Below are 23,587 nucleotides of genomic sequence, written 5' to 3' on the forward strand. Positions count from 1 at the left end.
AAAAATCTGGCTTTTTTAACGAAATCAAGCAACCTGATAACGATCCGTGCATTTAAAAACATACAACCTATATATAAAGTTTATATTTATTGTTTTGTATTAATGTTCTTAGGCAATTTTTGCATTGTTTTATTATTTTATAATCCACGTTGACCTCCCGCAATTGGTAGCATCTGCGCATGCGCACTCGTGGCCCCTCCTAGTAACGCCTTTATTCTTTGCCCCTGCGCTTTCTGCGGAAACCCCTTGAGTGCGCGTGCAGTCGTTAGGTTGTTTTCGCAACCCGCTGCAGTCAGTGCGATCAAAGTGTGCTTTAAACATCTGTGTGGCCATCAGAGTTGAGGACGGGGCGACTGGATTACCGCGGCAGTATTTCGATAAAAGGAGAACCGTTTTGCTTGCTCGTTTTGTTTAAGCGTTTTCTAGCGGTTTTGCTGTAGTCTTTTGTTTTTGTATGTGTGATGGACGCCATTTTAGGTTGATCACACTTAACTTACTAGCTGCTAGCCACATTGTTTCAGGCCTTGCTTCAAAATACGTCGGTTTGTGTTTGGTTGAGATTTGGACTACACCGAACAAACATTTCGGAGGGACTTTGATGCGGACATTGGGGAGACATATTTGACCGGACTCTACACGTTCACCCGTACGGACACTGTTTGAACTGTGTATTTCCTTATCAGCAGTCAGTGCGATCAAAGTGTACTTTAAACATCTGTGTGGCCATCAGAGTTGAGGACGGGGCGACTGGATTACCGCGGCAGTATTTCGATAAAAGGAGAACCGTTTTGCTTGCTCGTTTTGTTTAAGCGTTTTCGCTGTAGTCTTTTGTTTTTGTATGTGTGATGGACGCCATTTTAGGTTGATCACACTTAACTTACTAGCTGCTAGCCACATTGTTTCAGGCCTTGCTTCAAAATACGTCGGTTTGTGTTTGGTTGAGATTTGGACTACACCGAACAAACATTTCGGAGGGACTTTGATGCGGACATTGGGGAGACATATTTGACCGGACTCTACACGTTCACCCGTACGGACACTGTTTGAACTGTGTATTTCCTTATCAGAGTTGGACCTTACGGACAGCTCACGGCTAACCGCCATTTGGTCCTGGGACACTGAGAAACAGCAGGAGTATTTCTGTCTTCTGCCGGGCAATTCCGTGGACTAAAAGTCACTTGCGTCTTTAAGATTGCGTGTTACACATGATCACGGTCTCTTTGAACACTTGATATTTTCAATTCGCAGTTATTCACGTGAGGCAGAATCCACACGACCCTCCTTAGTGGTGACTCTTAATTTAAAAGAGTGTTGAGATGATGAGCAAACATGGCTATTGTTCTTAAACTGTTAAGCTGATAAACTGACACTGAGTAAAGGGTGATCGCTGGGAGAGCCCAGGCGGTCGTGCGAATTGTAGTTGAGTTTGGTTGTGTGTGGTGGTGGTGGTGGTGTCTGACCACGAGGATTGTTTAAACATGTCTTGTGTCCATTACAAGTTTTCTTCTAAACTTAACTACGACACGGTCACCTTCGATGGCCTTCATATCACGCTCAGTGATTTGAAACGCCAGATCATGGGGCGAGAAAAGCTGAAGGCCGCGGATTGCGACCTGCAAATCACCAATGCTCAGACTAAAGAAGGTAAGCTGGACGAATACGTTGTTTATACACCGTTTTTAGGTTGCTGTGAGTTAATAGGTTACGAGGCTTGAAAGAGTACGTATGTATGTTTGGGAAAAGGTCTTTGTCAGTGTTAGCTCGAAGCTAATGTTTGCTAACTGAGCTAACAAGGCCAAATCCTGACAGCCACCAGCATTGTCACTGTACTCAAAACGTTGAGTTTTGTTTGCCAAGAAAATCTTATTATGACTTATTAAATTTGTGATTATTAATTCAATGTAAACGTTGACTAAACTTCACTTGTGTAGAGTAGGCTCCGTTTTACATACTTGTTCACGACGTGTGCTTTCGTTTCCTACCCTTAAATATAGACACATGAATGGAAAATGTGCCACGTTGATTAATGTTCTTGTCATTCTTGCCTGTGTTTGCAGAATACACTGATGATGGAGCCCTCATCCCTAAAAACTCGTCTGTCATCATCAGACGAATCCCTATCGGAGGCCTGAAGTCCACAAGCAAAACATTTGTCATGTAAGTACATTTAATACTTCAACTTACTGTTAACATCTGCTCTGTGTTTACATTTAGTTCAGTTTGAAGTATGTTCTCAACGCGGAGTCTTTAGGTCTGATAAAACAACCCTAAAACTAAAATGGTGCTTTGCTTGCCCTGATATTAATTCAAAGTTGCAAGACGATTTTACGTTATTCACTAAGAATGTTCCCTTCTACTGAAGCTGTCACATCTTATTTGCACTGCTTTATGTGCTGTGATTGGGCGTAAGGTGTGAGAAACAGTGACATTTTGAGTTGTCAAACCCGTCACAACCTGTTTATATACATTGTACAGAAAATAGAAACGTCGTTTTCAATATTACTAATTTTACCCAATGAGTTGAGTTCACTAGAAGTTTAAATGGAGATTTTTCAACTAACAAATGAAGATTTATTTGAACTGTGTTAAATGTGTTGTGAGAAAGTAGATTAAAAAAAAATATCATATTTGTACATTGAGTATTTGCCAACTTAAGATTGTAATGCACCTAATTTCAGTTAAGCAGTTTGAATGTTAAATTGCTGTGAATTTATCAGTCTGTGATTGGGGGGGAATATACTTTTAATTGGAAGTTAACCTCGTTTTGTTTTCTTTTGCAGCGATCGATCTGAACCAAGTGGATCTTCAAAAGCAGTATGTAAAAACACCTAATTTCCTTGTCTCATTACACACATTTTCAAACTCCTCAGCAGTTGCTTTGTCTTGAAATCATTTAGGGAACGTTCCTCATGCTCCTCAATGTTGTCTTTGAAACCTGTTTGAAGATGACAAAGTTTGTTGAGCTGAATGTTTATATTGTGTGATTCGCTAAAGCTGTTGCATTGATTTTCATGTTTATACAATTTCCAGTGTGTACAGAAGTCTGTGCGCATGCTAATGCACTGTTTCACATTGAATAAGTTCTCTACAAATATGAAGTCTGTTGTATGGTTTAGTGTAAGATCATATTGATCTATATAATTTTTGAACATGGCCAATGTTCAGTTTGTTTGTCCTTAAAGTGACACATCTGTAAAAAGCTGTCTGTTTTGTTTTTAAATAAAAAAAATACATTGTGTTATTTATTAATTTCACCTTGTATCATACAGCTTCAGTGTCTGACTACTCATGTTTACACAATTGCTATTATAAGAAATAATTTAGTTGTGTGGATGTATGAGTGTGTGTGAGACATTGATTTTATTTTTATATATATATATATATATGTGTATATGTATATATATGTATATATATGTATGTATATGTATACATATGTATGTATATATATATATATGTATGTGTGTATATATATATATGTATATATATGTATATCAAATGAAACTTGGCTCTCTTTAATTTTCATTAAAGAAAAACAAATTACTTTTAGTAATATGACTTCATTTCAATTCCCTGCTCTATTTAAAACAGTAAATACAATTGAGTTATCTGTTAATTCTCATTCTAATGCAAGTATCTTGATAGATATATATATATATATGTTATATATATATATATATATATATACATATACATATACGTGTATGTATGTTTATATATATATATATTTGTTTTTTTGTGTGCTAATTGTTGTTTAAATTGTGTCTTGGCCCATGCAGATGTTGATTACAATTATACAGTTTGCTAACTATAATATTTGATGAGAGAATAATTCTGAATTTTAAGTAATGTTACTATTTGAATTGAACAAATTTATTATAGTCATACTTGAGTTCTCTTACATTGCTTGTTGTAGCTTATTGTGTTACTTTACAAAAGCCGTAGGCAAATGAAAGAGCATGGACCGCTTTGGGTGAAATTCCTGACCAACTGTCAACACTTGTGTAGTTGTGTATACAATACATTTGTCTTATTTTGGTCTTTTATAGTGAGATTTTTTTTTTTAATGATAATTGGTTAAAAAGTCTTTATCAGTGATTCTTGGATTTTTGTAACAAGAGGTTGTAGTTTCAGATAACATTTGTCATTCTGATATGGTGAATTAGACCAAAAATGTTCACTTGTCTTTTGTTCTAACAAAACGAAACTATTTTTCCAAAACTTTTTTTTTTGAACATTGTACTTTAATGTCCCACAGCAATCTGCCTTTTCATATTTTAATCTTGTGACACTTTTTTGTACTTGTTTTCTATATTTGATGTCTTATTTCAAATGTTTGCAAAACATACTGGGATCGCTCATGTGGAAGCTGAACATATACTATGCTATAATGCTTTATTATTTATATATTTAATAATTTTTGTGATAGCACTTGTAGTTTGCTTGTCTCCCATGTACTTGTGTGATGTTGAGACCCAAACTACCTATAAAAGCAGTGACCCACTATGAGGCACATTTTGTAGGACAGTTTTACAAAATTCCAGTGAAAAGTTTCAAATGCGCATTTCATATCCTATATGGCCTGTTGTATTATAGTTATATTTTCTACATGAATAAATTGCATTATTTTTATATGATTTACTGCAAGGTTTTACAATAAAACATCAGTATTTAATTCGCTCACATCTTTCTTAAGGCCCTGTGTGTTCACTCTCCATAGGTTTTTTTTGGTTTTGGAAATCTTTCTTGGGTTACAAGTAATTGGCTCAACCTGTGGAACATAGCTATGATGCTATATTTTTCCCCCACAGTTTATAACCATTAAAGCTAAGAAATATCCATTAATTGGTATTGACCTTAAGATAAAATATGTAAAGGTCTAATTTACAGTCTGGAATTTACATTTTTAAACACTTAAAATTTCATATGTGTCCAATAGGAATTAACCTAGTTGTAAATATACTAATTGATTTGTGTTTGTATAGTGTTCATTTTGAAGATTTTTATTTGTCCAATTTCTCTCTGTTGGGCATGATAGAATTGTGCCTTGTCATAGTGGTGAAACCCCTCTTTGTTTTAATGTTTTTTTTTCCAATGACAGATTGATGATTCTTCATCCATTTCACTGGCCCTGCTTTCAAAGGTATTTTAAACTCTGCAACTACTTGATACACTCCACTCTACTGTTTCTAAATTCAGTGTTTTGGATTTGGCAAGCCATAATGTAGCCACAAGTGAGCAATATTTTGTCAAAAATCTTGTAGTTAGTCCCATCCAGCTTATGTTTATGTTTGCAGTAGTCATTGTAATAATTATTGTGAAATAGTTTGTTTTGCATCTTAGTTATCAATAGTAATATTGATAATTTAGCTTTTTTTTATATGCTGCATATCAATTAGATTTTTTTTATTTTCTTTTTAAAATGTAAGATTTATATTTAGAATTGTTGCTGATATGTGCTCATACATTTGTTAATTGTGTAATTGTTGATACTTGTGTGAAAGCCTCGTCCTGTAAAGAGTGAGCTCACTGCCTTTTATCAGTGTGGAGTGGAGTACTGTTTAAACCTCTTGCCCACATGACGCTAATTTCAAGTTTTTTTCCCCCTTTTTATAAACATTGAAAAATGAAGCACTCTGGAATCCTTTTGTAATCTTTTTTTGTGGGTTTTTTTTTTTTGTTGTTGAATATTTTATTTTATATATTTTAAAGACACCAACAGCATTATGTATCATACTTTGGTATGGCTATACTTTATATTGCTAATAGTTAATTGTCTTATTTATTCTTTTTGATGTCAAAATTCTTCACAATATAGTGTCATGTTGGTACAGTTGCCAACTTAATTTTCAGGTTGATACCCTGAATGCAGGAGACTATTACATTTAGGTTCTGTGTACATGTCTTACGCCATGAATGCATTGGGTTTGTTAGTATGAAATCATCTGTGTATATCTGACACGTGCCCCAAAAAAGACACGTTGCAATAAAATGTATCAAATGGCAAAAGATCCCTTGGACCATGGACAATGCGTGTGTATAATTGGAATTAAGCCATGCATGTGAGTCGGTTTGTCTTTCGATTATGAATTTTATATTTCTGCTCTCTTGCTGAGGTTAATATAAAGTTTGTTGCCCCTTTGTTTCTTTAAGGGCTGAGGTGGTACTGTTAAAGGGATAGTTCACCCAAAAATGAAAATTAGTCCATTATTTACTCACCCTCAAGAAAGTCATATACACCTAGGATGCCTTGAGGGTGTGCAATTCAATTCAAGTTTATTTGTATAGCGCTTTTCATGATACAAATTGTTGCAAAGCAACTTTACAGCAAGTTAAGTTTCTGCAATATTTAGTGGTAGCTTATCAGTGGTGACTGTCAGTTAATGTACATTTATCATGGGCTAATTTTCATTTTTGGGTGAACTAACCCTTTAATGTTGTAGTATTTTTAAAGATCTCGCACTGATGGAGGCAAGAAGCAGCTGCTTACAGGACAAGGTTTCAGTAAAATTTTTGGGCTCTATTGAACATTCCAACATTGATTTTATTTGTTAAAACATTATTGCCTGTTAAACAGACAGCCAATCTTGCTGAAACAAATGCATCAGAGGAAGACAAAATAAAAGCAATGATGTCTCAGTCCAACCATGACTATGACCCAATCCAGTAAGTATGCCATTCAAGACATTGATAGTTGTTGTTGTTGTTTAAGTTACTCTTGGCGTCAATTCTAACAAAACGATCTGTTCATTAGTTATGCAAAGAAGCTTGTTGGTCCGCCTCCCCCAAACTACACATGCTTCCGTTGTGGAAAAACTGGACATTATATCCGAAACTGCCCAACCAATGGGGTAATTGGGTTTTCATTACCACAGCTGCATTTACATGACAATTATTTTTAACTTGGTGATGCTTGCTACAACTGTTTGCTTGTGTAAATATTTTTACCATTAGTATGCTCATATAGTCAGAAGAAAATTAACCTTGAATATCAACCGTGTGTTAGCAGGATAGAAGTTTTGAAGCTCCCCAACGGATAAAGAAAAGCACAGGAATTCCTCGGAGTTTCATGGTGGAGGTTGATGATCCAAACAGAAAGGGAGTCATGTTGACCAACAGTGGAATATATGCCATTCCTACTATTGATGCGTGAGTATACTTGGCCTTGCTGTACATGATTGTGTTGCAGGATCATATTTTTCAGCTTTTGCAATTTTACAAAATCACAATGGGTAGTGGCCTAAACATGTCAATTCTGCTGATAATATCATACTTTCTGTGTTTAGTGAGGCCTATGCCATTGGGAAGAAAGAGAAGCCACCATTCTTGCCCCAAACTCAATCTTCATCCTCAGAGGAAGAAGATCCAGTGCCTGACGAGCTGCTCTGTTTGATCTGCAAGGATCTTATGACAGATGCTGTGGTTATCCCCTGCTGTGGAAATAGCTACTGTGATGAGTGTAAGTGTCTGTACTCTGTACAAACAAATATAAAAATTACGTGTTTTTGACCTTTTAAAGCTTACACAGTCTTTTGGCCACAGGTATTCGAACGTGTTTGCTGGAGTCTGATGAACATGTTTGCCCAACCTGCAAACAATCTGATGTATCTCCTGATGCATTGATCGCAAACAAATTCTTGCGCCAAGTGAGAAATCCCTATCTTAATTTTATTTTGTTGTTGATAAACAGTGTCTTCACTTCTAAGTAAATAGTAGAACATTAAAGGGTTAGTTCACCCAAAAATGAAAATTAGCCCATGAATTACTCACCCTCAAGGCATCCTAGGTGTATATGACTTTGTTCTTTCTGACGAATCCAGTCGGAGTTATATTAAAAATGTACTTTGATCTTCCAAGCTGTTTAATGGCAGTCGGCAGGTGTTGTAGTTCATCAGTCCAAAAGAAGTGAAATAAAGCATATCTATCTATAATAAAGTGCCTCACACGGCTCCGGGGGGTGAACAAAGGCCTCCTGTAGCGAATTGATGCGTTTTTGTAAGAAACATATGCGCTGCTCAGAAGTGACGAATGCGGAAGAGCAGGGGGGAGCTCAAAACAAAACAATGGTCGCAAAATAGAAGTACAAAATGAGGATTTGTAAAGAAGAATAGGGTTGAGTATCGATTGGGTTTTTTACGATACCGGTGCCAAATCGATACTTTTAAAACGGTACCAATGCCTAAACGGTGCCTGAGCCACAACAAAAAAAAAAGATGGATAACATTAAAGAACATTAAAAATATTTTAAATTAATATACATAGCATTCACATGCTCCTCGGATGCTCTCACTTCTCGAGTTGTGCTTCCCTTAGTCTAAGGCTAATAAATGTATTTCACGATCTGGGTCATTATGTAATACAAAACAATATTTAATACAAAACCACACATAATGTTTATACTGTCTCTCTGTCAATCACTCTGATATTTAGTTAAAATTAGTGAATTGAGTGCTGTCTGTCACTGTCTTTAATCAGTTCTGTGAATGACTGTATGGTATGCCACATGCACTGCAATATGTTTTATTTAAATATTACATTTTCAAATGAAAATAGTAGGGATGCACGATATATCGGCCACCATATCGGTATCGGCCGATAAATGCTTTTTTTTCTGTTATCGGTATCGGCCTGATAAGAAAATTTGGCCGATATCTTAAAGCCGATAAATAATGCATTATTTCCTTCAGAGACACTTCAGAATGCATCCCTAGAAAATAGCAACATGATCGTTTTATAAAGTATGTTAAGGGCTAGATTTTCGCTGGAGGAAATAGCTGTGGTGTGATGAGGAGTGAACGCGGCGAAAACCTTACAGGAGATGGGAAACCGGTTGCTCCCTCGTGATCTATTGTAAACTGTATTTATGACAAAGAACTGCAAAGATACAGATATTATAACAATCTATCGATAAACACACTCCCTGTGTCCTCTGTTTCTGTTTGAGTCCGCTCGCACTGTGCCGCTGCGTATTGAGGAGTGCGCTGAAAGATGGGGAGGAGACGAAGTCTGCTGCCGTTTTCATATGAAATTTAAAGAGGACTGACTCTGAGGCCATCACGAATTTGCGTACAGTTTATGGAGCTAATTGCCCCTCTAAAAATGGCTTCGTAAAATGATTCTTGCGTCCATTTCGGAGAACTAGGACAAATATTTCAATCGATCGCTCGGGCATTTAAGTGGCACCGAAATCTGCGTTCTGATTTGGTTCTAGTACATACCGGTTACATAGGTACCGGTGCCATATTGGCATTTTGACATTGCTAAAGTAAGGAAACTTTGCTTCTTTTGCTCCTGTAAACAAATGTTGGTTTTCACGGGACTCACCGGCAATGCCGGCATCTTACATCATCCTCTCGGAGCTGCTTCGGTGTACAACTGTTGGCGCAAGCAAGATTAAAGTGATCATTACATTTTGAATATGAATTTTTATCTTACAAATATGCATCGATTCATTAAAGGAGGCCTTTGTTCACCCCCCCACCCGGAGCCGTGTGAGGCACTTTTTATTATGGATGTATGCGCTTTAACTTCTTTTGGACTGATGAACTGCAACACTGACTGACTGGCATTATACAGCTTGGAAGATCAATGTCAATTTTTAAAGGGGTGGTTCACTGTTTTTTTTCTAGGCTTGATTGTGTTTATGGGGTGTAATCTAACATGTTAATGCTTGGTTTTAAAAAAACTCATTATTTTTCACATAACTTACCTTTATTCCACACCGCTCTGTCCCTTCTCTGAGAAACGCGCTGATAATTTCCTGCTTTTATGAAGCCCTGCCCTCAGAAATAGGCAATGGGCTCTGATTGGTTAGCTAGCCCAGTATGTTATGATTGGCTAAACTGCCTCTAGTGCCTAAACTTCCCGCCCCTCACCTCGGCGGCATATGCTCCGGTTGTATTGTAAACAACGGTGTCATTAATATTGCTTATCAGTTTGAGCCCGATTGAGAAGCAGAGGATATTATTGGAGAGGATCGTGCAGAACCTGTGCAAGCATGGCTTTTAATGGTAGGCCTATGTTTTTTGTTTGTTGTTGTCTCATACTTTTAGATATGCTGTTATTTGTAAATGCTACTGCTTATGTTAGCTTTTAATATACAGTTTTATCCTGATTAAAGCTTTAATACAGCACGGCAACTGCATGCGCGTCCATGTTTAACGCTTCTCATAGCTATGTGAAAATAAGTGTATAATTGGAACAGTTCATTGTTGGAGCTGAGCTGAAAGAGAGAGAGATGCAGAGCGTGTGCAGAGCAGGGGGACGCGAGGAATAGTATTAAGAACAGCTGCTTTAGAACATTGATTTTGAAACTTGTGAATCCATTAGAATCGTTAGAAGACAGAATCGCGATTCATATATGAATAGATTTTTACGTGCACCTCTAGTTTTCCCGAGGGCGGGGTTTATCTGGGTTTGTTATGTCACGAACCCGGGAAGTAACTTGTTGTAGTCCCTACCAGCCGTTTTTGTAGGCATTAAACTGCCAGAATTTTAAAAGTCGATATCTCAGTTTGCATTGAACTTTCAGCTTTGCAACTTTGCAGATATTGTTTATGCTCAAACAGCAACATTACACACTAACTAACGTTAAAAAAGAGAAATCGCAATCAAGCACCCCTTTAATATAACTCAGATTGGATTAATCTAAAAGAAAGTCATATACGCCTAGGATAGCTTGAGGGTGAGCAAATAATGGGCTAATTTTCATTTTTGGGTGAACTATCCTTTTAAGACAACTTATTCTTTCCAACCCCAGGCAGTGAATAATTTTAGGAATGAAACTGGATATACCAAGAGGATTCGAAAAGCTGCAGCTGCACAAGGAGCCCAAACACAAGCTCCTGCCCAGCGGCCACCTATGAGACTGGCAACCTCACGCCAGCAGGACCCTCTGATGGCCAATGTTCCAAGCTCAGCAGCTGATAGCACCCCTCCCCAAAGCACACTTGCTGCCCCTTTATCTCCTGTTAGCACTCATCAGCCCTCCAGCACCCCACCTTCTTCTAGCAGCTCCACTGTAAACAGCAGCAGTGCACCTGCAGCATCGAACTATAGCCCTGTGGTGAACTCTCCTCAGCACTCTACTAAGCAGGATGACCCTCCTTCATCTAAGTAAGTAATTTCCAGCATTTCTAGAACTTAAGAGGATCCACTGGTTGTGTAAAACATGAGGTACTGGATTCAAATTTGTCTTATGGGATCATTTTTCCCACCCAGGGAACCAGAGGTCCCAGCATCTGTGCCTTCATCAGACACTGCTGCCCCAACAACTTCCATTCCGAAGGTATTATTATTATTTTTTAATTCTTTATATTTGTTAATTTAAGAGAATTACATAGATTAATAAAGCAATATCACATGGGCAAGAGTAGTTAAGATTAAATATGGATACTTCCATGAATAGAATTAAGTGATTTCTTTTCTTTCCCCCTCCCTTCTATTTGTTGTCTAGGGATACCATGTCCCAGTAATTGGGAAGCCAAATATGCCTCAGCATCACATGCATAGATCAGGTAAGATAATATCAGCACAATTTCAGGTGTTTTTTTTTCTGTAGACCTCTTAATATTTAAGGTTTTGTTTTTTGTTTTTTTTAGGGCAGCCAAGGGCTAGTGGACCAAGGCCGTCTGGAAGCCGTCCTGCATGGGATCCGTAAGTATCCTGAAGTGTATTCTTAAAAGATTGAAATTTCATCCAAAAGAGACAGATTCTTCACTCCTGTTTATTTACCCTATCAGGTCCTCAAGTAGAGGGAGAGCTCCTAGTGAACGACCACCAAGAACACAGCCTCCCCCAGTACAAAACCTTCCTCCTGTAGTCCCTCCAGTGTATGTGCCTCCTGCTCTTTTTCCTCCTCCACCACATCCTATGCCTCAGCCACCTGGTGGTGTTCCACAGCAGTATCCCATACAGTATCCTCCAGGACAACAGCCTCCCCCTCCCTACAACATTCCGCCACCTGTATTTCCACCTGTCCCACCAAATGTGACCGCTCCATGGGTGCCTCCTGGTGCACAGCCACCTATAGCCAACCCCATCTCTACTATGCCAGCAGCACCTTTTCTATCCAAGGAGGAGTTTTACCGTCAGCAGCGTAGACTGAAGGAAGAGTAAGTAGTTCAAACATATAATTAAAGGGTTACTCCACCCCAAAATGAAAATTTTTGTCATTAATCACTTACCCCCATGTCGTTCCAAACCTGTAAAAGCTTAGTTCGTCTTCGGAACACAATTTAAAGGGGGCATAACACACAGATTCACCCAATCTCATGTTAATCTTGAGTACCTATAGAGTAGTACTGCATCCTTCATATCTCTAAAAAGTCTTTAGTTTTATCATATTTATAAAATAAATGTACTGCTTTACGATTCTCTCCGGAAAAAAACGAGCTCCTGGAGGCGCCCCGTGGGCGGAGCTAAAGAGTGACGAACACTTGAGCGCCGAATGCCAAAAAAACAGACATTTGATGCCGTTTCACTTACCGTCTGCAGTTCTGAATCTTGACCGGGATCTTTTATAGCTGGGACAGCTCCATCTTTAAGTATCAAACGATGTGCAAATCCAGCGTCGAACTGGGCCTTGTTTATAAAACGTTCGTCAACACACACACTTGTGAAACTGTTGCTGCTCCGGAAAAACAAACTGCATCCACTGTTTACATAACGCTGGGTTCTTTAGGAAGCTGAACAAAGTTATCTTTACCTTACAACCAAAAACGCACTTCTTTGGAGACATTCTTCCCGAGCGAGTCCCGTGCAGCGCTACTGAATGAAGCGCGTTGATGGGCGCGATCTCACTCTCGCTCTGGTCGATGCGTGCGCGGGTGCGTTTTTCCGGGAGAAATGCCCATATAAGGAGTTCCACCCTCGTCTGTGTCATGAAGAGCCACGATCGAAAAAAAACTCTCAGAAACTTGTACAAACAAAGGATTAAGTAAGATTTTTGGCACAGAAATACTCTGTCATACGTCCAAATTGTTTTTTTTTTTTTACTTTGTCCATGCTTGGCATGAGAATCCAACTCTTTAACAGTGTAAACAACTCTGAATGCATGAAACGGCATTGTACCCCCCCTTTTAAGATATTTTGGATGAAAACCGGGAGGCTTGTTGATTGTCCCATTGACTGCCAAGTAATTAACACTGTCGAGGCCCAGAAAAGTATGGAAGACATTGTCAAAATAGTCCATCTGCCATCAGTAATTCAATCTGAATTTTATAAAGCGACGAAAACACTTTTTGTGCACAAAGAAAACAAAATATAGACTTTATTTAACTTTTTCTTCTCCTCCGTGACAATTCCTGCAAGCACGTTCATGAGTTCACGAGCAGCGCCTTCCGGGTTCTCTGTCTGTACGCTGGCCTCTACGTTAGCAGGTCACGGCGCATGCGTCGTGCGTGGTCTGAGGTGTTTCGTCTGTAATTTTCATTTTGGGGTGGAGTAACCCTTTAAGAAAGATTTATTTAATTCTTAAAATGGTTAGTTTGCTCATTCCTCGGTATCATAGTGATTTTGATTGTAGCGTCATAATTTGTGTTTTTGACAGTTACTTTTGAATCATTGTATTTGTATGATTGTTCTTCCCCCCCACTCATAATGTATAATGTATCATCATGTATGTATTAATGGATTACTACATTTTAACTGCAAAGTTTTGTTTTCTTCCTGTCTTTGATAAATAGTTCCCAATGTCGATTCGTTGCCAGGGAGAAGTCGTCCAAACTTGAGGAATTTACTAATGACTTTGCCAAAGAGCTTTTGGAGTACAGAAAGATCCAGAAGGAGAGAAGGCGATCCTACTCTAGGTTAGGAAAATTGACAGGTGTCCACCACCAAGATGTAATTTTTACTGGAAAACTTTTGGCATCAACTAAATTCTCACTTACCTTTCTTCTGCAGGTCAAAATCTCCTTACAGGGATTCCTCCTATAGTGGCTCATCATATTCATATTCCAAATCCCGCTCTCGGTCCAGATCACCACGGTCCTACTCTCGGTCAGTTTCCCGATCTCGGTCAAGATCCCGCTCACGCTCTCGTTCGCGATCACGTTCCTACTCTCGCTCACCATACTCCCGCAGGGGCCGAGGTCGAAGCCGTAGCTATCGATCTAGGTCACGCACTCCAACATACCATCGCTCCCGCAGTAGATCACCATCATATAGAGGTCGGGATATGAGTGGAATGGGAAGTGGGATCTATCGTTCCCGATCTAGATCCCCACTATATAGGAATCACAGTCCTAGCAAGAAACTCCCACCCCCTTCTCAAATTGAGGGTGAGCGCAAATATGCAGGGAGGTACAGAGAGCTCCCTCCTTATGATCCTAAGGAATATTATGGCCGCAACATAGACCAAAGTGACCCCTATGAGAGAGAGCGATATCGAGAGTGGGAAAGAGAGTACAGGGAGTGGTACGATAAATACTTCAAGAGCTACAACAACCCACCAAGTAGTCAAATGCGAGGCCGTGCTCCAGGCAGCAGGGAACCCTATACTCCTGAGCGTTTTGCTCCTCCCCGACCAAGAGAAAACTCCCCCTACAGCAGGGGGCGTCGGGAGGATTATCCACCACCACCTCAGAGCCACGGCGTCCCACCAAGAAGCAGAGGTTCCATGACATACCAAGAGAAGTGTGCTGAGAAGTATGGCCACCTTCATGTCAACACCACTGGAGCAGGAAGAGGACTTAACAAAGAGTTTTTGAAACCTCTTAAGGACCGAGAACCCGGTGGCAGCACTGCTGCTGACCCCAAGTCTATGAAGCATAAAAAACATCGCAAAAAGAAGAGAGAAGATAGTGACCTCTTCAGTCACTCTGACTCTATGGATGAATCCAGGAAAGATGATCGTAAAGAGGATTCCATGCTGATGAATTCAAGTCGTGATGATGCCACACCTGTCAGGGATGAGCCCATGGATAGCTCTACAGTGCCCTACAAGACTACTCCTGTAAAGGAGAAGAAAGAGAGGTCAAAAAGCAAAACTGACAAAGTTAAACGAAAGTCTGAAAACAGTGGGCAGAAGAAGGAAGCATCAGGAAAGATGTCAAAACCTGCTAGAGAGAAAGAATCTGATGCACCGCGAGAGAAAGTGGCTCCTACTGAACCAGCCATTAAGAGAGTCAAAGACGAACCATCCCACAAATCTGAACCAAGCAAACCTCAATCCTCAGAGTCCAAACTCATGCTCCCACGCAAGTTGATGCAATCTAGGCCCATCAAACACCATCAGGAGGTAAAGTCCATCAAAGACGAGCTCAAAAGCAAGAAAGAATTGGTGAAAGATCCTGTAAAGCCAGATAAAATTCCTGTCAAAGATGGGAAGGTCCTCAAAAAAGAGCCAGAGAAGCCTGTGAAAACTGAGGAGAAGATGCCTGCTAAGACAGTTGATACTAAACAAGATAAGAAGAAACGGAAAGATGACAAGCCACCTGTGAAAGACGTAGATGTTCCTCCAATAAAAGTAGCAAAAATAGAAGTTGACGTGGCTAAAATCTCTCCAAAACCTAAACCCAGACTGGAGAGCGAAAGGCCTGTTGAAAAGGAGAAAGTAGCTATTCCGTCTCTGATGGACATTAAGCCAGAGCCTGTAAGAAAGATTAAAATCAACAGGGAAATTGGCAAGAGAATTTCTAGCATTGATCGGCCACTTTCAGCTGAGGACTCTGCTCATGCCACAGGAAAGGGCAGACTGGACAAGTCTAGAGGAAAATTGAGGAGGAAGGTTCATGCTCCCGATGGGTCAGGGTCCATATTGGTTGATTACACCAGGTGAGATGAATTAAATATTAAAGTACTTGGCAACTTTTTTCTTTTAATCTGTACTATCAACTTGTTCATATTTGTTTTGTTTGGTAGCACCAGTTCTACAGGTGGAAGCCCCATCAAAAAGCATGAAGACAAGCTTGACCTAAAGAAGACTGTGGTGAAGACACTGGAGGAATATACCAATGACAGCTCCACCCCTGCTGAGGATGAAATTGTCATGATCCAGGTGCCCCGTTCCAAGTGGGAAAAGGAGGACTACGAATCTGAGGACGATGAATCTAAGGTTGCCACCAGAACAGGCAGCATCAACACATCCAGCTCTGCTCCTTTGGGGGAGAACACTGCAGTGAAATCAGCTGGCAAGGACTCTCCACATGCTGACAAAGCTCTGCCAGTCTCCAAAGAGGCAGACGTCAAACCTTCCAAGGACTCCACATCTGGCGATAAGGAGAAATATACTGACAAGGAGAAAGACAGAGAGCAAGAACGAGACAGAGGGAAAGAAAAAGACCGCAGCAGCACTGCAGATCGTGAGGCAACTGATAAAAGGAGACCTAGTGTACCTAATCAGGAAAGAGAGCGTGCACAGGAGAAGGGCAGTGACCAGGGCAGTGAACGAAGCTCTTCTTCCCAGTCCTCCAGAGATAGGCAAGCTGACAGGCCTGAACCAACCTCTAGAAAACCAGCAGGAAAGGAGACGACTCCAGGTGTCCTTAGTAGAAAAACAGAAAATAGAGATGATGCAAGAGACCACTTAGGCACTAGATCAAAAGATGAGAGAAATCCAATCAGGAGGAGAGTATCGCCCTCCCCGCCCCCAAGGGTAAAGGACTTACACACAGACTCTGGAAGAAAAACTCTTGAAGCACCTCAGGAGTCACAAAGTCCAAGTAGGAATAAGAGAGTATCATCGCAGAATGCCCCAGAGCCAAAACGAACAGGGCCAGAAAAACAGACATTTGATGCCGTTTCACTTACCGTCTGCAGTTCTGAATCTTGACCGGGATCTTTTATAGCTGGGACAGCTCCATCTTTAAGTATCAAACGATGTGCAAATCCAGCGTCGAACTGGGCCTTGTTTATAAAACGTTCGTCAACACACACACTTGTGAAACTGTTGCTGCTCCGGAAAAACAAACTGCATCCACTGTTTACATAACGCTGGGTTCTTTAGGAAGCTGAACAAAGTTATCTTTACCTTACAACCAAAAACGCACTTCTTTGGAGACATTCTTCCCGAGCGAGTCCCGTGCAGCGCTACTGAATGAAGCGCGTTGATGGGCGCGATCTCACTCTCGCTCTGGTCGATGCGTGCGCGGGTGCGTTTTTCCGGGAGAAATGCCCATATAAGGAGTTCCACCCTCGTCTGTGTCATGAAGAGCCACGATCGAAAAAAAACTCTCAGAAACTTGTACAAACAAAGGATTAAGTAAGATTTTTGGCACAGAAATACTCTGTCATACGTCCAAATTGTTTTTTTTTTTTTACTTTGTCCATGCTTGGCATGAGAATCCAACTCTTTAACAGTGTAAACAACTCTGAATGCATGAAACGGCATTGTACCCCCCCTTTTAAGATATTTTGGATGAAAACCGGGAGGCTTGTTGATTGTCCCATTGACTGCCAAGTAATTAACACTGTCGAGGCCCAGAAAAGTATGGAAGACATTGTCAAAATAGTCCATCTGCCATCAGTAATTCAATCTGAATTTTATAAAGCGACGAAAACACTTTTTGTGCACAAAGAAAACAAAATATAGACTTTATTTAACTTTTTCTTCTCCTCCGTGACAATTCCTGCAAGCACGTTCATGAGTTCACGAGCAGCGCCTTCCGGGTTCTCTGTCTGTACGCTGGCCTCTACGTTAGCAGGTCACGGCGCATGCGTCGTGCGTGGTCTGAGGTGTTTCGTCTGTAATTTTCATTTTGGGGTGGAGTAACCCTTTAAGAAAGATTTATTTAATTCTTAAAATGGTTAGTTTGCTCATTCCTCGGTATCATAGTGATTTTGATTGTAGCGTCATAATTTGTGTTTTTGACAGTTACTTTTGAATCATTGTATTTGTATGATTGTTCTTCCCCCCCACTCATAATGTATAATGTATCATCATGTATGTATTAATGGATTACTACATTTTAACTGCAAAGTTTTGTTTTCTTCCTGTCTTTGATAAATAGTTCCCAATGTCGATTCGTTGCCAGGGAGAAGTCGTCCAAACTTGAGGAATTTACTAATGACTTTGCCAAAGAGCTTTTGGAGTACAGAAAGATCCAGAAGGAGAGAAGGCGATCCTACTCTAGGTTAGGAAAATTGACAGGTGTCCACCACCAAGATGTAATTTTTACTGGAAAACTTTTGGCATCAACTAAATTCTCACTTACCTTTCTTCTGCAGGTCAAAATCTCCTTACAGGGATTCCTCCTATAGTGGCTCATCATATTCATATTCCAAATCCCGCTCTCGGTCCAGATCACCACGGTCCTACTCTCGGTCAGTTTCCCGATCTCGGTCAAGATCCCGCTCACGCTCTCGTTCGCGATCACGTTCCTACTCTCGCTCACCATACTCCCGCAGGGGCCGAGGTCGAAGCCGTAGCTATCGATCTAGGTCACGCACTCCAACATACCATCGCTCCCGCAGTAGATCACCATCATATAGAGGTCGGGATATGAGTGGAATGGGAAGTGGGATCTATCGTTCCCGATCTAGATCCCCACTATATAGGAATCACAGTCCTAGCAAGAAACTCCCACCCCCTTCTCAAATTGAGGGTGAGCGCAAATATGCAGGGAGGTACAGAGAGCTCCCTCCTTATGATCCTAAGGAATATTATGGCCGCAACATAGACCAAAGTGACCCCTATGAGAGAGAGCGATATCGAGAGTGGGAAAGAGAGTACAGGGAGTGGTACGATAAATACTTCAAGAGCTACAACAACCCACCAAGTAGTCAAATGCGAGGCCGTGCTCCAGGCAGCAGGGAACCCTATACTCCTGAGCGTTTTGCTCCTCCCCGACCAAGAGAAAACTCCCCCTACAGCAGGGGGCGTCGGGAGGATTATCCACCACCACCTCAGAGCCACGGCGTCCCACCAAGAAGCAGAGGTTCCATGACATACCAAGAGAAGTGTGCTGAGAAGTATGGCCACCTTCATGTCAACACCACTGGAGCAGGAAGAGGACTTAACAAAGAGTTTTTGAAACCTCTTAAGGACCGAGAACCCGGTGGCAGCACTGCTGCTGACCCCAAGTCTATGAAGCATAAAAAACATCGCAAAAAGAAGAGAGAAGATAGTGACCTCTTCAGTCACTCTGACTCTATGGATGAATCCAGGAAAGATGATCGTAAAGAGGATTCCATGCTGATGAATTCAAGTCGTGATGATGCCACACCTGTCAGGGATGAGCCCATGGATAGCTCTACAGTGCCCTACAAGACTACTCCTGTAAAGGAGAAGAAAGAGAGGTCAAAAAGCAAAACTGACAAAGTTAAACGAAAGTCTGAAAACAGTGGGCAGAAGAAGGAAGCATCAGGAAAGATGTCAAAACCTGCTAGAGAGAAAGAATCTGATGCACCGCGAGAGAAAGTGGCTCCTACTGAACCAGCCATTAAGAGAGTCAAAGACGAACCATCCCACAAATCTGAACCAAGCAAACCTCAATCCTCAGAGTCCAAACTCATGCTCCCACGCAAGTTGATGCAATCTAGGCCCATCAAACACCATCAGGAGGTAAAGTCCATCAAAGACGAGCTCAAAAGCAAGAAAGAATTGGTGAAAGATCCTGTAAAGCCAGATAAAATTCCTGTCAAAGATGGGAAGGTCCTCAAAAAAGAGCCAGAGAAGCCTGTGAAAACTGAGGAGAAGATGCCTGCTAAGACAGTTGATACTAAACAAGATAAGAAGAAACGGAAAGATGACAAGCCACCTGTGAAAGACGTAGATGTTCCTCCAATAAAAGTAGCAAAAATAGAAGTTGACGTGGCTAAAATCTCTCCAAAACCTAAACCCAGACTGGAGAGCGAAAGGCCTGTTGAAAAGGAGAAAGTAGCTATTCCGTCTCTGATGGACATTAAGCCAGAGCCTGTAAGAAAGATTAAAATCAACAGGGAAATTGGCAAGAGAATTTCTAGCATTGATCGGCCACTTTCAGCTGAGGACTCTGCTCATGCCACAGGAAAGGGCAGACTGGACAAGTCTAGAGGAAAATTGAGGAGGAAGGTTCATGCTCCCGATGGGTCAGGGTCCATATTGGTTGATTACACCAGGTGAGATGAATTAAATATTAAAGTACTTGGCAACTTTTTTCTTTTAATCTGTACTATCAACTTGTTCATATTTGTTTTGTTTGGTAGCACCAGTTCTACAGGTGGAAGCCCCATCAAAAAGCATGAAGACAAGCTTGACCTAAAGAAGACTGTGGTGAAGACACTGGAGGAATATACCAATGACAGCTCCACCCCTGCTGAGGATGAAATTGTCATGATCCAGGTGCCCCGTTCCAAGTGGGAAAAGGAGGACTACGAATCTGAGGACGATGAATCTAAGGTTGCCACCAGAACAGGCAGCATCAACACATCCAGCTCTGCTCCTTTGGGGGAGAACACTGCAGTGAAATCAGCTGGCAAGGACTCTCCACATGCTGACAAAGCTCTGCCAGTCTCCAAAGAGGCAGACGTCAAACCTTCCAAGGACTCCACATCTGGCGATAAGGAGAAATATACTGACAAGGAGAAAGACAGAGAGCAAGAACGAGACAGAGGGAAAGAAAAAGACCGCAGCAGCACTGCAGATCGTGAGGCAACTGATAAAAGGAGACCTAGTGTACCTAATCAGGAAAGAGAGCGTGCACAGGAGAAGGGCAGTGACCAGGGCAGTGAACGAAGCTCTTCTTCCCAGTCCTCCAGAGATAGGCAAGCTGACAGGCCTGAACCAACCTCTAGAAAACCAGCAGGAAAGGAGACGACTCCAGGTGTCCTTAGTAGAAAAACAGAAAATAGAGATGATGCAAGAGACCACTTAGGCACTAGATCAAAAGATGAGAGAAATCCAATCAGGAGGAGAGTATCGCCCTCCCCGCCCCCAAGGGTAAAGGACTTACACACAGACTCTGGAAGAAAAACTCTTGAAGCACCTCAGGAGTCACAAAGTCCAAGTAGGAATAAGAGAGTATCATCGCAGAATGCCCCAGAGCCAAAACGAACAGGGCCAGAGGACCACAAAGGAGACTGGCCATGCAGTAAGGAGAGCCAGGGTTCTAGGCATTCTGATGTACGTAACGCAAAAGACCGGGAACACAGGACTCCTCATAGAGCTTTGACTCCAGAGCCTAGGACTGATGCAGAGAAAGGTGGCGCACATGGCGACCACATCAAAATCCCATCTGCACGCTCCACGAGACTGTCCTCAGATTTAGCACGGGAAACAGACGAGGCTGCGTTTGTCCCTGACTACAGCGAAAGTGACAGTGAGACCTCAGACATTGAGAGCAAAATGGAGCAGAGGGGGCGAGAGAGGGACAGCAGTGGCAGCCAGAGTCTGAGCCCATCTGGCAGCCATGGACACAGCAGCAGCCCCAGCTCTCCCGGCAGTCAGGACAGCAAAAAGAAGAAAAAGGACAAAAAGGAGAAGAAGGAAAAGAAGAAACACAAGAAGCACAAAAAACACAAAAAGCATAAGAAACATACGAGCAATGAGTCTGAATCAGAGCTCAAAGGACAGAAACACAAACATAAGAAAAAGAAGTCTAAAAAGAGCAAGGACAAAGACAAAGATGACAAAGAAAAAGATGAGAGTGAGAGAGATGAACATAAGGCAAAAGTATCTGTTTAATTCATTTTAGGTTTAACCATTTGTTTGATTTACTCATCTTTAAGCAGCATTGAAAAATAAAAATATTGTTCGGCAGAGAAGTTTAAGTACAGTTCAGATTTCATTGTTTGCGATTTTCTCAGTGGTTTAAAGACATGCTTTTTTGACCACGTTAACCTCTCCCACCAATGTAAGAGAGTAGCTAGTTTAATGATAAGGGTTATTTTATTTTGTGTTCTGAATTTTCATGAATGTTTTGGTTCTCATTTAAAATTGTTGCAGATTCTCATTACATCATGGTTTTGCATTAAGGCAATTGTAGAGGAAGCACTTTAGAAATGTGAACGTGATCGCAGATGTGCAAAATTTGCAAAGAGTTGCAAAAGCCCTTTTGTACCTCATCTCTTGTATGTTTAAGTTGGAGAGAAACATATCATTAGAGGTAACAGGAGAGTGGCATCCAGCCATTGGGGCAAGCGGATTTATAAAATTTGTTTTTGCACTGTGAATATTTCCTCTACTCTTTCGTTTTATTCTAATTCACCTTCATAAGAGTAATTTAAATTATATGCTGAAATGGAATTGCATATGTTTTGAGGGTAATAAATTTTTTTCAGGAAATATAAATGGCCTCATGTTAATTTCATGCCTTGGTAATAAAGATTACTTAGGAACCATAGATGACTCTTTCTAGTTGTGTTTTTAAATAAAAGTTCTTCATTGTACATGTAATTCACCAGTACCAACTATTACATTTTTGGAAGTGTTTAGGTTTAATATTTAATTGTCCTATATGTACTTATAATTGGTTAGGTGCTCTTTTTTTCAGTGGTGCTACACCCATCTGATGCCATATCCTCTTTTGAATCCTAACCGATAGAAGCAAATTTGATTATTCTTACAAATTTAAAAGGAAATTTTAAATGTTTTTTGGCCTTTAAAACTCTTTCTACTGCCAAGGCCAATTAACTTTCATTGTAAGTGCCTTACTGTACTATACCTAAACTTTTATTTCTATTTTAAGGAAGAATATGGCATGAGTTGGATTCTTTTATTAAAAATTTTTTTTTTATCGTAATTACACTGACTGACCGCTTTAAAAATTTGAAACTGGGAAAACAGTTAGCTATACTCAAAAGAATCACATCTTTTTCGCAACTTCTGTGACGCTTCTTCAGATAGAATCATTTTTATGTGGTTTTCCTTTCTGTATTAGAGGGAATTGCCATGTATCTCATATTTCCCAATGTCTAAATCTCTTCCCTTACATTTTTGATTAGTAATGTACATAAAAAAGTGGTATTTCGATTTAATGAGTTTGGAAGTGTTGTAAATTGTTGTATATTTATATTACTGTTAGTATTTCATAATCCAAATAATTTACTGAAATAATTTGTATTAAAATGTAAAGGTTGAATGTTGTGTATACTGATGTTCTCATTTGACTTGAGTGGCCTCAGGAAAGAGTAGAATACAATGCAAACTAGCACTACTGAAATAGATGCCTTGGATGCCAGAGAGGGTCACAGTGTAATGGTGTCCTTTGAACTACAGAAACTACCTTAACCTACATTTCAGTAGATACACGCATTTAGTCTGTCTCTTTTGATAAAAACGAACTAAAAGTGGTAATGACTAAACATATTTTTGTCCAATCAAACGTTCTCTGGAATGAAAACGTTTCTCCGTTTAATACCAACAACATAGTGGTTGCGTTTCCTCTGTCAACCACTTGAGGACGTCAGATATACTTATATTCACTACAAAAAAGAAAAAACGACATGCAGTAATCCTGGTTTTGTGCGGGAATCAAGCTGGAACCCTAGAGGAAACAGAACGGAAAACGGAAACAAACAAAAAGCCTACAAGACACGGCACAGACCTGCAGGACTCCTGTAGTCAAGAGTTGCATTTACGATTACTGCAGCATTTAGGCCAGCCCGAAAGTGTAGGAATGTAAAATTTAGGAAATATAGTTTGTGTAAGGCTTGTCTAGAAAAGTCCGTTCCC

General features: G+C 40.5%; 1 protein-coding gene across 2 annotated transcripts; it reads left to right on the forward strand.

Annotated features, from left to right (window-relative positions):
• Positions 1-713: 713 nt before the first annotated feature.
• On the forward strand, positions 714-22,250 carry LOC107601255 (E3 ubiquitin-protein ligase RBBP6-like). 2 transcript variants are annotated; one of them, XM_016293369.1, is made up of 18 exons: positions 714-1,644; positions 2,058-2,157; positions 2,781-2,814; positions 5,099-5,140; positions 6,575-6,663; positions 6,752-6,848; positions 7,004-7,146; positions 7,284-7,456; positions 7,540-7,643; positions 10,757-11,112; positions 11,218-11,284; positions 11,453-11,513; positions 11,598-11,652; positions 11,739-12,110; positions 13,683-13,805; positions 13,900-15,771; positions 15,859-16,709; positions 20,973-22,250. In XM_016293369.1, exons 1-18 carry the CDS (start codon positions 1,479-1,481, stop codon positions 21,596-21,598), a joined length of 5,331 nt encoding a protein of 1,776 aa, XP_016148855.1. In that variant the 5' UTR covers positions 714-1,478; the 3' UTR covers positions 21,599-22,250. The 2 variants fall into 2 exon arrangements, with proteins under 2 accessions (XP_016148855.1, XP_016148856.1); XM_016293370.1 differs by having other exon boundaries at positions 7,007-7,146.
• The last annotated feature ends 1,337 nt before the right edge of the window (positions 22,251-23,587 follow it).

The sequence above is a fragment of the Sinocyclocheilus grahami genome, unplaced genomic scaffold (genome assembly GCF_001515645.1).
Source record: "Sinocyclocheilus grahami isolate Dianchi unplaced genomic scaffold, SAMN03320097.WGS_v1.1 scaffold302.1, whole genome shotgun sequence".
Taxonomy (NCBI): Eukaryota; Metazoa; Chordata; class Actinopteri; order Cypriniformes; family Cyprinidae; genus Sinocyclocheilus; species Sinocyclocheilus grahami.

Excerpts from the sequence above, each read along its gene's own strand:
- LOC107601255 (XM_016293369.1), top strand. The coding sequence starts at position 1,479 with ATGTCTTGTGTCCATTACAAGTTTTCTTCTAAACTTAACTACGACACG. Across the intron at positions 2,815-5,098 it reads CAAGTGGATCTTCAAAAGCA|ATTGATGATTCTTCATCCAT; the intron begins GTATGTAAAAAC and ends TTCCAATGACAG. Across the intron at positions 5,141-6,574 it reads CACTGGCCCTGCTTTCAAAG|ACAGCCAATCTTGCTGAAAC; the intron begins GTATTTTAAACT and ends CCTGTTAAACAG.